Raw genomic sequence first — 16,429 nt, 5'->3', positions numbered from 1 at the left:
GAATGTTCAATTAGAAGTTAAAAAATAGGTCTGCTAGATAAGAACAGTGGTAAAATACCTTAATGTCCATTTAGTGATTTAGTGTGTGTGTGTGTGTGTGTGTGTGTGTGTGTGTGTGTGTGTGCGCGCACACATGTGTGAATGTGTGTATGGCATGTCTACTTGGAGATTACTTTTCAAGGTAGCAGGTAAAGGCAGGAATCTCATGATCACAAGAGAGCTCAATCTCTCTCTGTCTCTCTACTTCTGTCTCTGTCTCTGCACCCCCCCCCATTTTGGGAAGGGGTTCAGATACCCCTGGTCACTTCAGCATGCCTTACCTGATCAATCACCATACAGTTAGCATAGACCTCATCGCCCCCATTCAGCATGTCAGAGAGCTGGCCCGCAGCAAGGGACGTTGGGGCATGCTTGGATTTTTTGAGACCATCAAAGGAGTGTTCTAGAAGAAATGAGCAGGATTGAAAAATTATCAAGTGTGATCAATTTTTCTTACAACCAAGCCTTGCATTCTTAGTCAAACAAACAAAAAACAAAATGCATTTTTAACCTGGTAGTTTTTGTCTTCATACCTTAAGAGTTACAGTGCCAAGTACTTTCTCTTCTATACCCAAATCTTCTCATTTATCACAAACTTGAATAGTTCTAGACAGATAAAAGTATTAGCCTACTGAAAGCATAGATTCCCCTTCATGGGAGACCTTTAAGTTCCCACACATTAAAACCAACTCCATTTCCTTTACTAACAACATGGAAGCATTAGCTAGCATCACAGTTCAGTAGATGACAGTTCAGACTGGATGATCCAAAGACAGCAGTGGTGACTCTGGACCATCCACAAACCCTCACAGGTGGCTCTTTCCTTCATTTTGAATGACAGAAATGGCTTTTCCTTCCATGGTCTCAGCTTTGCTTCAAATAGTAAAGGTTGCTTAGAGTGGGGGGTCCTGGAGAGTTGACGTGCTACTGTATTTGCAGAGTGCACAGAGTTGAAGGCAATAAAACCTGTGCAAGCCAGAGGCCTGGCTTCCTGTGCCTGGTCTGTTTATTCAATCTCCAGACACCTCCGTGGAGTCTCCCCATCTGTTAAAGCAGAGTAACGCCACTGTCATCTTTGTGTGCTTATGACAATGAAATTCGTCTGAATACCTACAGCAGTTGACAGTAAGTGCTCCATTAATATGATATGTTACTGTTATTAATGTTTGCTGTCATTATTAAGATCTTCAATTATGATCAGCATGAAGTACATGGATAATAATACTAACCATACTATTGTATCTGCAAGTGACTTTAATGGGATAGATTCATGGTATAGCCACACACAGTGTTACCTAGCAAGTTTTCTTGAATACAAAAGGGAAAGAAATGAGCTGTGTGTGGTGGCACACACCTTCAAACCCAGCAGAGAGGCAGACACAGGTGGATCTCTGTGGGTTTGAGATCAGCCTGGTCTAAGTAGCAAGTTCTAGGCCAGCCAGAGCTACATAATAAGACCCTGTCATAAAAACAAAACAAGGGAACAGTACTGTCCCAAGGCCATTAGAATTGGTATGTAACCTACTGCCTGTCTTAGCTCTATCACAGGTAAAACCACACTGAATTGTGGCTCATAACTACTGGGTTGATGCTCTATATTTGAAAATTCTATTTTTCCACAGAAGGTACTGGAGGACATAAAAGATACAAAGATATATAAATTGAACAAACCAAATGGCCCTGGCTTCAGGTTACAAAACTAGATCTACTTTCCTCCACAGAACACTAAAATTAAGTTTTATTTAGCTTCCTAAGAAAATATACAAAATAGGGGAAAGTGTTTTCTTATGACAATAATTGATTATTTCATTAATTTATTTAACTAGCTATCAATGAGATGCACACAAAGCCCACAGGCACTTCACAAGTATGGCCTCTATGAGCAATGGTTATATGCATTCATTCTAATTACACAGAAAGTTCCATTGGTTATAAATCAAGGATGCAACAAAACACTCTCAATGTTCTGCTCATTTGTCACTCTGGAGAATGTTTGAAAGCGGTCACAAATAGTACAACATGGCCTTGCAGCATGTGATTAATCCAGGTGGGCTATTCTACTGTGTTTTGCTTTTACAGATGTGAAACACCTGGCCCTTCTGCCATCACACTTAGAGGCCATTCGTCTTCCTTCTGATGGTTGTTCTAGTAAGACTTCATTCATAACTGGATTAACCCAAGATGACAACAAGTAATGAATGGATTTAATTTTAAAGATACAGAGTCAAGTGAAATCTCACCCCAAGTTGAGGGGCTTCAATGAATGTATTGCTGTCACCAACAGCTTGAATATTTTTTCTGTGTGCATGTGTGCACACACATGCAAGGGCCTGGGGAGGCGGGAGGAGGTCTGAGAAGGGCACCAGGTCCCCTGGGGCTGGAGTCACAGGTGGGGTGAGTTTCCAGATAAGGGTGCTGAAACCAAACTCTGCTCCTCTGAAAGAGCAAGTGCTTCTAACAGGCATCTCTTCAGGCCCCAGGACCTTGTTCTTAATGACCAAGAACACTCTGTTCAGGACTCCAACCACTTGCTCCAGTGATGAACAGGACCCAAAATACCTGCTATTCTCCAGCACATAGTCAGAATGTACTTTGTCCATTATAAGCCTGTGTCCTACCTGCCATGTCAGAGTCTGTATGAAGACGGTGTCCACAGAACAAAACAAACTACAAGAGGGCCGAGGTTGGAGACTTAGAGTCTAATTTTTTTCTGAATTATTTATTTGATTAGGTCTTATGACTGAGTTACAAAGGCAAGGCTATGAATTGCCCCATAGCAATAATTTAAAATATTCAAAGCCCCAAAAATCATTTTCTTCTTATACATTTGGTTCACAAATGGATTTTATGGCCAAATCTAACTTGAACTTATGTTTCTCCCACTTAAGGTCAAAATTCAGACATTTGCCACAGAGACACTACTTATCTCGATGACTATGATGCCCCAGTGTCTTCTACAAGAGTCACAACTCACAAAGGACAAGCCCCAAGCCAAAAAGACAATTCCCAAATACAACCAATCCCAGACTTATGAAGTAGAGACTATGAGTCTCTACAAAACTACTCACAAGTGATACTGGACTAAAATATTCCAAAGCTCCGCCATTCCTCTCTTTTTATACTTTTTGTTTTTATTTAAAATTTTTTCCATTTTACATATGAATCCCAGTTTCCCCTCCCTCCCCTTGTCACACCCCCACCTCCTCCCTTCACCCCCCCCCCACATCCACTCCTCAGAGGAGGTAAGGTCTTCCTTGGGAGTCAACAAAGTCTGGCATACCAAGTTGAGGCAGGACCAAGCCTCTCCCCCCTGTATCAAAGCTGGGCAAGGTATGGAGGGATGCCATTCCTCTCTTAATTTCAAGTTTTTCTATAGCAACACAACATCTACATTGCATGTTTTTAGTATTGTCATCATAATCCCATGCTTTTTGTTTTCTTTAAACGATGTTGTTTTCAGAGAAATACCTTATCCCCAGTATAAACAGAAATCCAGTCTTCCATGACAAAGGTAGAAAGGAATGGAAAAACTAAAGGCTACAGAAGTGAAGCAATACAATGAATTCCAAGTGTAGCTACCTCCCCACGCTGGGAGCCTGCCTGCCCTCTCTGTTAAACACATGGAGATTCTGATGGACCCAAGAAGCACTAACAATGTGATGTGTCCAACTAAAAATTTCTAACAATGGACAGAACAAGAGAACCCAGTTGCACAGTCAGCAAATTACTTGCCACACAAGCATTAGGATCAGAGTTTAATTTCTAGAACCCATGTGGGGAAGGAGGAAAAGCTGACACATGCTTGTAATCCCAGTGCTGGGGAAGTAGACACATCCCTAAAGCTTGCTAAGCAGTCAACCAAGGCACTCAGTGATCACCATGAGATGGCTCTCAAATAAAAGAAGGTGTCCAGAACTTGAGGAAAGACAATGGTCTTCTACACTGACTTCCACAAGCTCATGAACACACACATACACACACACACACACACACACACACACACACACACACACACAGAGAGAGAGAGAGAGAGAGAGAGAGAGAGAGAGAGAGAGAGAGAGAGAGAGAAAGTTTAAAAGAAATACCGAATTACTACAGGTTGACTGTGAAATGTCCCTTATGAGCTCATATGTTTGAACCCTTGGTCTGGTCCCCACCTAGAGGTACTGTTCTAAGAGGCTGTGGGGAGTGGCTGAAGACACTGACAGGCAGTGACAGATGTTTCCATGAGAGAAGTCACAGTTTCAAGCTCCCATCCACACAGACTAAACCTCTCCTACCATATCTTCCCTCCCACACAACTGTGACCCAAATAAACCTCCTTCCCATAAAATACCGCTGCCACACTGCTTGTAACACAGAGAGAAGCTCGAAAATTATCTGACTGAGTAGCTAGGTGAGAGGCTCAGTTTGGGAGTGACCTGGTATGACCCAGTATGAAGCTGACCACCTCCAAGACAGATGCTCCCAGATCTTCTCGTTGCTCTGTCACCCCAAGACTGACCCTCTACGACAGAGTCTCTTCAGATCCCAGGGTTGGGTTTTGATATTTATGTGTAGTGCTGATTTTTAAAAATAACTTTGGGCAAGTCAAGTGGTTCAGTGGGTAAAAGGGCGAGCCTGGTGAGTTCCACCCCTAGAGCCTATGTGAAGTAGGAGAGAACTGACTGCATAAAGTTGTCCTCTGACTACACACACACACACACACACACACACACACACACACACACACACACACACACTAAAACAGACAAACAATTTCACTCTTAACTCTGTCTTCACATGTTTAAAACAACCCAAGTCTATCATGGCAGCAGACTCCTATAATCCCAGCACTTAGGTAGAGTCAAGAAGATCAGGAGTGCATGGTCATCCTAGGCTAGACAACAAGTTTAAGGCCAGCCTGGGCTATATGAGACCCAGTCTCATAAAAGCAAAACAAAACAACAACAAAACCTAAGGCAACTGGAACATACCAAACATTGCATGTACTGCATAAAAACCATGTAAAATGCTACCTTTATCTTACTTCCAATAGAATTTCTCTCCCATGACTCAAGAATGAAAACTTCTAAATCCGAGGGATTATAACTGCCGAAAGCAATCAGTCAGAGATGGCTCGTTCCCAGAAGAGTGGGGGCAGTTCAGGAATGAGAGGATGTGACAAGACAGAGTGGATGTGGACCAGCTTCTTCCCAGGGATCCTACAGGATCAACAGCTGCTCAGGGGATCCCCAATCTTCCCTCAGTTATTTTCCTCGCTACTGGGTAGCTCCACCAGCGCTCCCTAAGCCACAGAGTCCCATCAGGACTTCCTAGCTATGCTAGATACTCTAGAGACAGGAGGTAACAAGGGAGATATTTTTGTCCTGGGAAGAGGGCCCTTTGGCACCAAGGAGGAGGCAGGTGGCTGAAGTGTCTCCCTTCTCTCAGAGATGCTACAAATCTGGCAGGGAGTGGTTACCAGCATAGAGTAGCCCGGACGTCCTCAAGCTGACTTCTGATGAAAGCCAGCTTGCCTTCTGGAAGGCCAGGCCTGGTAGCTAAAGGAAAGTGTAGCCTACTTGCCTAGTTATGCAAGAGAAACACCCAGACATAAACAAACCCGTGGCCAGCTTCCTGCAAAGCTGCTGCCTGGCTTGCTCTCACCCACTCCCTGCCAAGCTCTCACCACAAAAGCTAGGTAGGGCTTTGCAGTTCAGAAGTTTCTTGACCACGGTTAGGCCAATTAGTCTCATTCATCTGCTCCTTCCTTCCTGTCATTCCTTTCTTCCTTTTTTTCTTCCTGCAGTGTGCTCTGTCTCAAACTTAGAACTAGGGGCCATGGGGGCGGTAGTTCAGTGGTAAAGCACTTGTCTAGCAAGCACAAGGTCCTGGGTTCTGTCCTCCAATCCAGAAAAAAAAAGACAAAATAACAAAACCATAGAACTAAATGAACATGGGAGAATTTATTGAGAATAACTAGCCATGGCATACTAGGCAAGCCGGGCTGCAGAATTCAGTGTGAGGCAGCCTTTGACACAGTGACCGCTGCTGTCAGCATCAGCAGGGGCCCTCCTAGGACAGCTCTTGTCTCATCCACTGGGACCCACAGCAGCATTTTCCCCAGTCACTCACTCCATGCTGCTTTATCATCTCTTACACCAGCTAGATTTGCTTATTCTCTGTGGCCATTTCCTTCCAAGAATGTAAGAAAAATAACTCTGAACATTTTATTCTCTTTGTCTCCAGTGCCAAGAAGCAGCCCAGGCCATACTCAATATGGAATCAGTAACTGTGGAAATAAGGAAAAATTTCATCTCAAGAAAATAAGCTTGTACCAGGAACAATTAAAAGGATACTCTTGGGACCTAACGTGTCTTCTCGGCTTCTGGAAGCTTCCTTGGCTTCCTCCCAGTTTTTTTTTTTTTTTTTTTTTTGCTCTGCTCCAGCACTTTCTTCTTTCTCCCTCTCATTTCAAGTGTTTTCCCAACATTCACCATGAACCTACTAGTTGTATGACACGCTGGGCCCAGTCCAGGCCTTTCTGCTTCTCTGACCTTTGCAAACATCCTCCAGGCACAGCCATTACTGTCACCTGCCACGTCTCAGCAGGGTCAGTAGGCTTTCCTTCCCAAGCATCTACCACACTCCATAGAAGAGGTTTTAATTTCACTTCTCCAGATAGAGGTAACTTCCTGGTTGAGTCTGACCAATAAACCAAGCAAACGGAACAATACAGAGCCTATATAGGGCTTCCTTTGCCTGTGGCATCAACAGCCTGAGATTAGTACTATTTAACCCGTTCACTTAAAACATCTGGAGCTAGTCATGGTAACACAAGGCTGTAATCACTGCACTCAGGAGGCTGAGGCAGGAAGATTGTGAGTGTGACGCCAGTTTGGCCAACGCAATGAGATTCTGCCTCAAAAAACTAATAGAAATGACTGCCAGAGCTTACTCTCTCCTGCAGAAATAAGGGGCCATCAGGAAACTTTGTAAATGAAGGAACAGGGGGAAAGATGGGAAAAAAGCATTGAACAAGAAGGAATAAAGTGTGTTCATCACCTCCAACACACCTGTTCCACAGGACACTGACACTGAACAGCTATGACAACTACATACATTGTCCTTATTACGCCCAGACACCTGTGATTCTGTCCAATCATCTGATCCCCAAACAGCATGGACAAGGAAACAAAGGTGTCATTCAAGGCCCCAAGATAACCAGTCACTGACAAGCACTTTACTGTACCACTGGGGTTACTGAATGTGCTATTATGAAACAAAGCAAGAGGTTAAGGTTTGCTGAGATTGATGTGAAATTAACATTCCTAATATTGGTGGATATTTCATAGTGGATATTCCACAGATATACTGAACACATAATAAACACCTGACCTTGTGAAAGGAAAGGTTTAGTAGTAGAGCGATTTTCTTGTTTCTCAAAAAATGTTGCTGTCAGATCCATAAAAACTGCCATATGCTCAAATATTTCACAAAACTATTTTAGAAATGATGGCACAGCTCCAATCTAGTTTGGAAGACAATTCTGAACTGCCCTTTCAGTGTGTGTGTGTGTGTGTGTGTGTGTGTGTGTTTGTGTGTCTAGATGAATTAGTTATAATCATTTTTTATTATGCTTACAGGAATGGGCTGTCAAGAAATAATATCATTTAATTTTTCTCTCCACAAATTAATGCTTCTGAATATAATATAATATAATATAATACAGCACACATCTGAGACAAAGTAGGCATGATTTATGCTTACAGTTTTACAATATACAAGTAGGAAATTTCGAAATTTCCATCAGCTTTGTAACAAACAAATTACTATTAATACAATTTACATACATGTACATTTAAAATTAAAGAAAATGGTATTTGAACAATGTCTGGCATTTTCCTATTAAGAAGTTCAATTAATATATTACAGTGAGTCTTATACCTGGATGTGTTTACCTACTTCCTGGGTCCCCTGTGTGTAATTTCTCCTGGTAACTTGCTGCCAGGATATGGCAGTGTGAGCCTGGCCCAGAAAACAGCAGTTATATAATTTCATTTTGTTTTAACAACACAACGTTCAAAATACCCAGGAGAAAGAGCTGGATAGGAAAGCTAGGATGCCAACAGATAACTACATGTCATAAGTATATTGTGTTTTTACTTTCAAATTTTTATGACCTACAATTTCTAGATTTTCAAGAATAACATCTTTACATATAAAACAAGAGAGGGGGGAAAACCCATTTCTCTTACAATGTGTCTTTAGTTTATCAGTAAGCCACCCATATCAGGTAATGCATGCATGAATTATTATCTGGAAATGTTTCCCCTAAGAGTACACAGGGCTGTTTTAGCTACCTATCATCTGTGTTCTCTGTAACTGCATGGGTATTAACATACTGATTTTTCTAGTTATTTTATTTTCTGTTGTTTAAATCTGTACTTGACAAATGTACATATTTCATGTAAAAATTTAAAGCATAGCACATACTGACCACTCTCATCCTCTCCTATCTCTCTACTACCTCTGTCTGCCCTACATCTTCCAAAAAACCCCCAAAACTCTCACACATTCATGCAGACACAGTGTACAAAGACCTGGGTTCTATCCCAGAGCTACCAGATAAGAGGGGGTGGAGTAAAATTCAGACAGAAGGAGAGAGGTTAATGGTAACCCTATCCGGGTGCGACAGGGTTTTGAACTACAATGGCACAAATCCGGTGATGACCAAAATGTACCCTCTCCTTTGTCTCTGTTTCCCAATTTAAGGGACGTTTGTGAAGTTCTGGAATGCACAGAAGGCCCTCACACTGATCTCACTGTCATCCAGAAGAAAGTATACAGTCGCCCTCACAATGAGAGTGACCATTCCCAGAGAAATGGTGCTACTGTCCTTAGCCATTCCTCTTCAAGACTCTATCGGCATTTTGCTGCCGTTAGTCTTGGCATGGACGATCTCACCTCAAGTTCTTCTGAGCTAGACCTGTGGCTACACAGAAAATTATCCAGATTCCAAAAAGATCTCCAGCCCAGGAATTTCCTGTGGGCTGGATAGAAGTTAGGTTACTTGTAGACCTCAGTCTGTACCAAGAGAAGTCCAACAGAAAAACCAGGAAGCCTCTGACCATCATTCCAGAGCGTCCAATGTCCTCACAACTTGCCTAACCTCCTGGGGTCTTGACTCACTGCCTAGCCCTGCTACCAGAGTAATGGCTAAACACAGAAGCCAGTGGACTCCTGAGGTGAAAGGTCAAACCCTCGTGCCCATGCCCAGTTAAATTTGGTTCTGTTACATCAGATCTTTAGCAAAGTCCTTTCTGCTGTTTGAAAGATTCAACAGTCCTAATTATTGAATGAGAAACCAGATTCCCAATCCATCTCCATCATATACACTCCCCAAAAAGACAACAAGGGACAGGGAGAAAGAACAATCTTGAAAGCAACCATTTCTCCCAAAAGCTTTCCTAGTCCTCATTCCTAATTATGGCAGCACAAAGTGGCCTTCCAAAGCACATGTTTACATTTGAACAGACTCTCAAATGTGTAAGTAATTTGTTTCTGCTCTTGTTCCCACCAAGCAGTCAAGTAGACATTGTGTTGGTGTGTGGACTTTGGTGTGATTCAGTCAACAATCCCTTTCCTTCTCGGTGAAATCCTCTAACCCTGAAGCAAATGAACATAAAAGCAACATTGGCAAGCTGCAGAGGAAATAACTTGTGACACAAGCCCTGAGAAAGAACTGAACGCCACAAAAAAAAGTGTTTTCTGTTTCTTTAAAAACCACTTCAAGTAATTCTAAAAACATTAACAAATAGATAAGGAAGATGTCCCTACATGTCATCATCATGGGAACTCAACGAATAATTCAAACACTTCATATGGAAAAACAGTGACACACAGACTTGATTTTGTTCATTTCTAATGCTGCAAGGACTTTCAATGCTCCCCAGGACTCATCTCCAGAGTATATGCTTTTACTCCCTAGATGCCATCAAAAGTTACTGAGTTTTACCACAGGCGAAGCATTACATTAGCACAATAGACAATGACTCTTGAAAATATAACAAAGTCATTTATTTTTTACGTGTCTTCAATAAGAACATTTTGAATAAATGAATGAATGGGTAAATGAATGAATGAACAAGTGGGTGAATGAGTGAGTGAATAATGAAAGCTAAGTGCTGCCTGGCATTCCTCAAGTCATTCCAGGTTTCTTCTGGTTGAAAAACAGTACTGAACTCCTGAATCCTACTCCGTTATCATGGGGAAACGCTGGGCAGATAAACATGAAAGAGAGCTGGATATGGGATTTATCTATGATTAAGGCTCTCCCCTGTGAGGATAACAGAGATTAAAGACACAAGTAAGTGGTTTCTCTGCCTGGGCCAAGCAGTGTGAGATAGGTGATGTCCACTCTGAGAATGGGTGGTGGTTTTGTTTGTTCATTTGTTTGTTTCACTCTGATCGTCTTGATCCTGAGAAAATGAGGTGCATGCATACAAATCACACAGCAGTGTCAGTCTTAGATTCCTCGGGTTGCTCCTAGTTGTCTCCATGTGAGAAAGGCATTCTGAGATCTCAATCATCCCAGAGAGAAGCAATCAAGGGCTGGGTTGAGCATATATGGCTTGCCATAGTATCCACCACAGTGCAAAAGAAGATGTATGGTAGATGTTCCTGGAGACAGCAGCTGGGACAGCATCCAAGAACAGAGACCCCAAGGGTCATATGAGAGCCAAGGGAAAACCAAGTCAATAGAAGTCCAGGAGGAAAATCACCAAGCCCTGCTGACACTAGGGGATGACCCCAGCAGTAGACCTTGGTCATAAGTGCCAAAGTCAAGAAGTCACGTTTCTGAGAAGAGGCTAGGTCAGTCCAGTAAGATCCAGATAGCACTGCAGATTAAAGAACCAGGCCCCTCTTACCACCAACTGTCCCCCTCTCTCACCAGGAAGCCATATTAAATACTAAGAGGGGAGGGGTGAGTTGGCAGGAGAAATCTAGGATACCAAGTTATCCAATGATACCAAGCAGTTGCTGAAAATGATTTTATATTAATATATCAAACCAAGTTTTCCATATTAGATTAAAATAAGCTCTTTCTCCTCCCCACCCCACTGTCTATACAGTATACTTTGTGGAAATAAGGTGATTGTAGACAAAAGTAAATAGAAAATAAATCAACATTTACTGCCTGCATTCCATGAGCCAACACTGGAGATGTGAAATGTGTAGGAACCTTAGGATAGAGATAACAAAGGACAGCTGCGATAGGGGAAGAGAAGGGCTGTGAGAAGAGCCATGCCAAGCACAGAGGCACCTGAGACAGAACGCTGGCTTCTGAGGGAAGGCAGGGAAGACCTGGGAGAGGGTCTTTGAGCTACATCTTGAAGGAAAAGTCATAGATTTCCAATTTGTGAGATGACATATTCACCAAACTTTGCTAAAATAAAAATGTAAGGGGATAGAGGAGACCACAAGGTAATTCACGGAACTGAGTGAATTTAATGCCAAAACTTGAGTAGAGAAGTAGGCAACGACGAGGCCTCAGAGACTAGGGCAAAGACGTGGGGCCTCATAGGACCTTGTCATTTGCTTCTTCTTGCATTCCTCTGACTACAGGCTAGTTTTTGACTTTGCCACCAACCTTTCCAGAAATGCCACCTGAGGAAAAAGACATTTCCCTCCAAACTCCTGTTTGAGACATCCCAAGGAAGGATTCTGATTGGCTATGTCTGGGTGATGTGCCCACCATGGGCCTATTACTGTGGCAGGGTCTATCACTGTGTCTATTACTCTGGTTGGTCTCATCTGGGTGACATCTCCATCTCAATGTACCTCGGAAGGCACATTCTCACATGAGTGCTCTTCAGCAAAGGGGAAGGCGCCAAGCGGACAGATACAGATAAGCACACAGGCCAGGGAAACACTCTTGTGTTACACAACATTTCCACATTCCCATGAATCAGCAGTCCATATGACTGGGCCCTTTTCCATCACTTGGTTCTGCTCTGTGTAGGTCTGACTCTGCACATCTGCTCTGAGGGACCACCCTGCATGTTCAAGTCCCATCAACTCACCACAGCTGCTGAGTGCCATTCCTGCCCCATGCCTTCCACCTTACCTTCCTACAGCTTTTCAACTTTCATTTTGTTTTGGTTCAGGGCTGGGGATTGAACAAGCACATGTCTTATGTATTCTGAGCAAGCACACCCCCACCCCATCCACACCGAACGACATTTGCAGCCAGTATGCCTCCTCTTTGCTGTGAAATTCAACAGTAAGTTGTTCCAGTCTCTCCTATGAGACTTGGGGAAAAGTCCCCCAAACATGGAGACAATAAATTGTAATACTGTTCCTTTTCCCCTACAGAGGTGGGGGGTCACTTTGAAAAATGTGGCTAAGTATTGGTTCAATTGAGGGGAGTATGAAGCTATGTTAGCTGTGTTGTCTGCCTCTCCTTCATGTCAGAGAGATGCTTCTGGGCAGAGTCTGGCATTGAAACTGCTCTCTGTGAAACTAAGCTCACTGAGAGCAAAGACATCTTAGCGAGTTATGCCATCTTAAGGGGAAGATTTGTCTTTTTGTTTTGTTTTGTTTTGTTCTGTTTTTTGAGACAGGGTTTTTCTGTGGCTTTGGAGGCTGTCCTGGAACTGGCTTTTGTAGACCAGGCTGATCTTGAACTCACAGGGATCCGCCTGTCTTTGCCTTCCAAGTGCTGGGACTAAAGGCGTGTGCCACCACTGTCTGGCAGATTTGTCTTCTTTTGAAAATTATTTATTTGTTTTTATTTTGTGTCCATTGGTGTTTGGCCTGTATGTATGTCTGTGTGAGGGTGTCAGATCTTGGAGTTTCAGACCACTGTTAGCTACCATATGGGTGCTAAGAATTGAAACCAGTTCTTCTGCAAAAGCAGTCAGTGCTCTTAACCTTTGAGCCCACAAGATTTGACTTCTTAGGGTTTTCTGAAGTGACCTATTCATTTCATTCCCTTGTAAATTTCTAGATTAACACACACACACACACACACACACACACCTATTCCATGAAACTTCATGAACAGGAGAAAAGCTCGTGAAGCTCAAGTTATTTGTCTTTAACAATTATCACTAAACTTCTGAAATGTCTTCATGCTTCTAAGTGCAAATCAAGAGTTACCTTTCAGATCAGATACCTATCCTTCGAATATTAAATGAGCTCATTTCAAAATCAAACAAGGCAAGCATGGTGTCGTATGTCTGTAGTCCTACTCCTGGGGAGGCTGAGACAGGAGGATGATTTGAGCCCCAGAGTTCAAGACCAGCCTGAGTAACACAGCAAGATAGCAGCACAGAAGGGCAAACAGAACACCACCATCTCCACTCCTGGCATACTTCATCATTCTGTCCATATCTCTCTCTGTCTAGTAGCATGCTCACCCTATGGTAGGTTGAATAAGAATGACCCCCACAGACGTGTATTTGAATGCTTAGGCAGTAGCATTAAGAGGTGTGGCCTTGCTGGAGTAGGTGTGGCCTTGTTGAAAGAAGTATGTCACTGGGGGTTGGCTTTGGGGTTTCAAATGCCTAAGCCAGTCCCAGAGTCTCTCTTTCTTCCTGCTGACTGCTGATCCAGATACAGAACTCTCATTTCCTTCTCCAGAACCTTGTCTCCCTATGTGTTGCTATGCTTCCCATGATGATAATGAACTAAGTCTCTGAACATGTTAACTAGTTCCAATGAAATGTTTTCCTTTATAAGAGTTGCTGTAGTCATGGTGTTTCTTCACAGCAATAGAAACCCTAAGACACACTCCTTCATGGTTTCAATTTTCCTACTTCCAAGTCCCTATCCATCAGTCTCCAGACCCAAACCATGTGTGTGTGCAAGGACCATGCCTGAGGAGGGGTGTTTCAAAGCCTAACAATAGCTCTTGCATCTAGAACCTCTAAAGCTGTCCCTGCTACCTCTCTTCCTTGACAAAAGTTCACGAAGGGGAGGGATGGGCTAGAGTGGTGAGATACAATGGCACCTTTCCCCCATGGTGGCAAGTCCTTGAAGTCCCCCATCAATTAGCCTGACAAGAGGTGGCAGACATACGGTACACACACAAGCACTGCATGTCTGGTGTCTGTTCAGGGTTAGTTTTATCACTGCTAGCTCCAAGGCTGAGCAACTCATTTCTTCTTTCCTGGCCTCAGAGCCCCCGACTCTGAAACGGAGATGACATCACATCTAACATGCAGGGCCTCCCTCTTTTTTTTTTTTTAATGTGACAAGATGTGTGGAAAACAGTTCATTCATGTTGTTATTCTATTCATTCCCTTTCCTAACTGAAATAGTTACCAGTATCTGCATTTCCTAGAATACTTTTGGGATCAACTTTGAAACACTCTATTTTTCATGGTTATCATGAAGTACCTGTAGCTAGGTAACTTGTAATTTAAAGGGGTCTGTTTAGCTCACAGTTCAGGAGGCTTACAGTTGAAATAGCACAGCATTGACTCTTATGAGGGCTCCTTCATTACGTCACACAATGGCAACAGCATCAAAGCATAAGGTTCTCAAGGGAGACATCCCATGAAAGACAGGCAAGGGCCAGTCTGGCTGTTTCATAGCGATCTTTTTAAGAACTAACAAGGGTTCCCAAAACAACTACCTTAACCTCTTCTAAGTGTAGGGCCTTTTGTGACCAAATGACCATTGGGCCTTACTTCATTGAAGTCTCAACATCTAACAGCACTATGCTGGGAGTTAACTAACACAAGCCATACCCAAATGACAGCACTCTCTAAGCCTTGCTTGCTACATTTATAAAACAGAGATAATCTCCTTATACAGAGTTATTTTAAGAATCATATATTCCACCAGGAGGTGGCAGTGGATGCCTTAAATCACAGCACTCGGGAGGCAGAGGCAGGTGGATCTCTGTGAGTTTGAGGCCAGCCTGGTCTACAGAGCGAGTTCCAGGACAGCCAGGGCTACACACAGAGAACCCCTATCTCAAAAAAATAAAACAAAAAAGTAATACATTCCCTATGGCAAGCATCCGTTATAGTTCAATAACTATTTGTCGAGAAAGCATCACACAGTACCATTTAGTCAGACTGTGACTGCAAAACTCTGTATTATCCAAGCTTTTCAGTGTTGTCAAGCTTTCTAATTTGTACTGGTTACTTTGGGACTGTGAAGGCTTTGCCCACACGGAAAGAAACATGGCACCTTGTCACATTCTACCTCTCTGGAGAGGGGCCTGCTATGACCTGGGAGGAGAGAATGGGAGACGCTGGGTGCGTGGACAAAATGCAGACATTTCTAAGGGTCCAATGACTTACATTAAAGCATACACGTTCAATATTGAATGATAATGCGTGAGGTCCAATCTCCGTGGGTTTTTATAATTAATCTTTGATTAACAAACACTACATTTCTTAGTTGAATTGCCTACTGAAACCAGCAAAACAAAAATCCAGGCATTCCTAGAGCCCTTGAAGCAGAACGATCATGGGTTCTGACCTATTCCAATTAGTAACCACTGGGATCCAAAAGTCTTGTGTCCTGGGGCTGCCCATGAGATGACGAAAGATAGCTTCTGAGAATGGTCTCCCTAGGTCTCTCGTTGGGCAACGTGGATTTAACTAATCCCATGATCCCCTCCTTGAGACATCCATCATTTCCAAAGAACAATGGCATAGTCTCCTTCTCTGAAAGCAGGAGGAAAAGCAACTACTAAGTTAAAAAACGGGTGGGTTTTCTTGTTATTAAAAACCCCTGTGAAACTTCACATCACTGGATAAGCATGCTGGAAATATGTATGTGTTGAGTTTCTAAAAAAGAACAGAAAGCAGGGACAGGCAAAGAGGGCGAAGACAGGGAACCAACAGTAGAGACCAGAAGAACATATACCTTAATAAATACCAGAGACTCCATTTAACAGAACGTAAATTCAAAGCCCTAAGATCCTCCTTCAAGAATTCCAAGGTGGCTGGAGCTCTGGGGAGAATATTATTATTATTATTAGAAGGAAAGGGAGAGGAGGCAGGGAGATGGCTCAGCTGGTCCAGTGCTTACCATAGAGCTTGAGGACCTGAGTTCAGCCCCCAAATTAAAAAACAAAAAAGTATGGTGGCAGAGGCTTGTATTCCCAGCCAGCATGGGGAAGTGGAGACAGGTGGATCTTTGGGGCTTACTTAACAGCTAGCCTAATTTAACTGTAAGCCCCAGATCCCAGGGAGAAGCCTTGTCTCAGAAATGGTGGATAGCTCTTAAGGGACAATTATGGAGGTTGGCTTTTGGCATCCGCGTGCACACAGAGACACACACACACACACACACACACACACACACACACACACACACACACACACACGCACACACACACACAAGCACACACACACGCACACACACACACACAAGCACACAC

General features: G+C 43.1%; 1 protein-coding gene across 6 annotated transcripts in view; it reads right to left on the bottom strand.

The window, feature by feature from the left end:
• Positions 1 to 16,429, bottom strand: part of Arhgef28 (Rho guanine nucleotide exchange factor 28) — a 282,273-nt gene that overhangs the window by 95,937 nt on the left and 169,907 nt on the right. For all 6 annotated transcript variants that reach the window (XM_040729095.1, XM_040729097.1, XM_040729100.1 and 3 more), the window contains one exon: positions 321 to 442. In XM_040729095.1, coding sequence (XP_040585029.1) covers positions 321 to 442 — 122 coding nt within the window. The remainder of the gene's footprint in view (positions 1 to 320; positions 443 to 16,429) is intronic.

This window comes from Mesocricetus auratus, unplaced genomic scaffold (assembly GCF_017639785.1).
Source record: "Mesocricetus auratus isolate SY011 unplaced genomic scaffold, BCM_Maur_2.0 Super-Scaffold_100020, whole genome shotgun sequence".
NCBI classification, from domain to species: Eukaryota; Metazoa; Chordata; class Mammalia; order Rodentia; family Cricetidae; genus Mesocricetus; species Mesocricetus auratus.
Note: the sequence above shows the minus strand (reverse complement) of the source record. Positions and strands in the feature narration are given on the sequence as shown.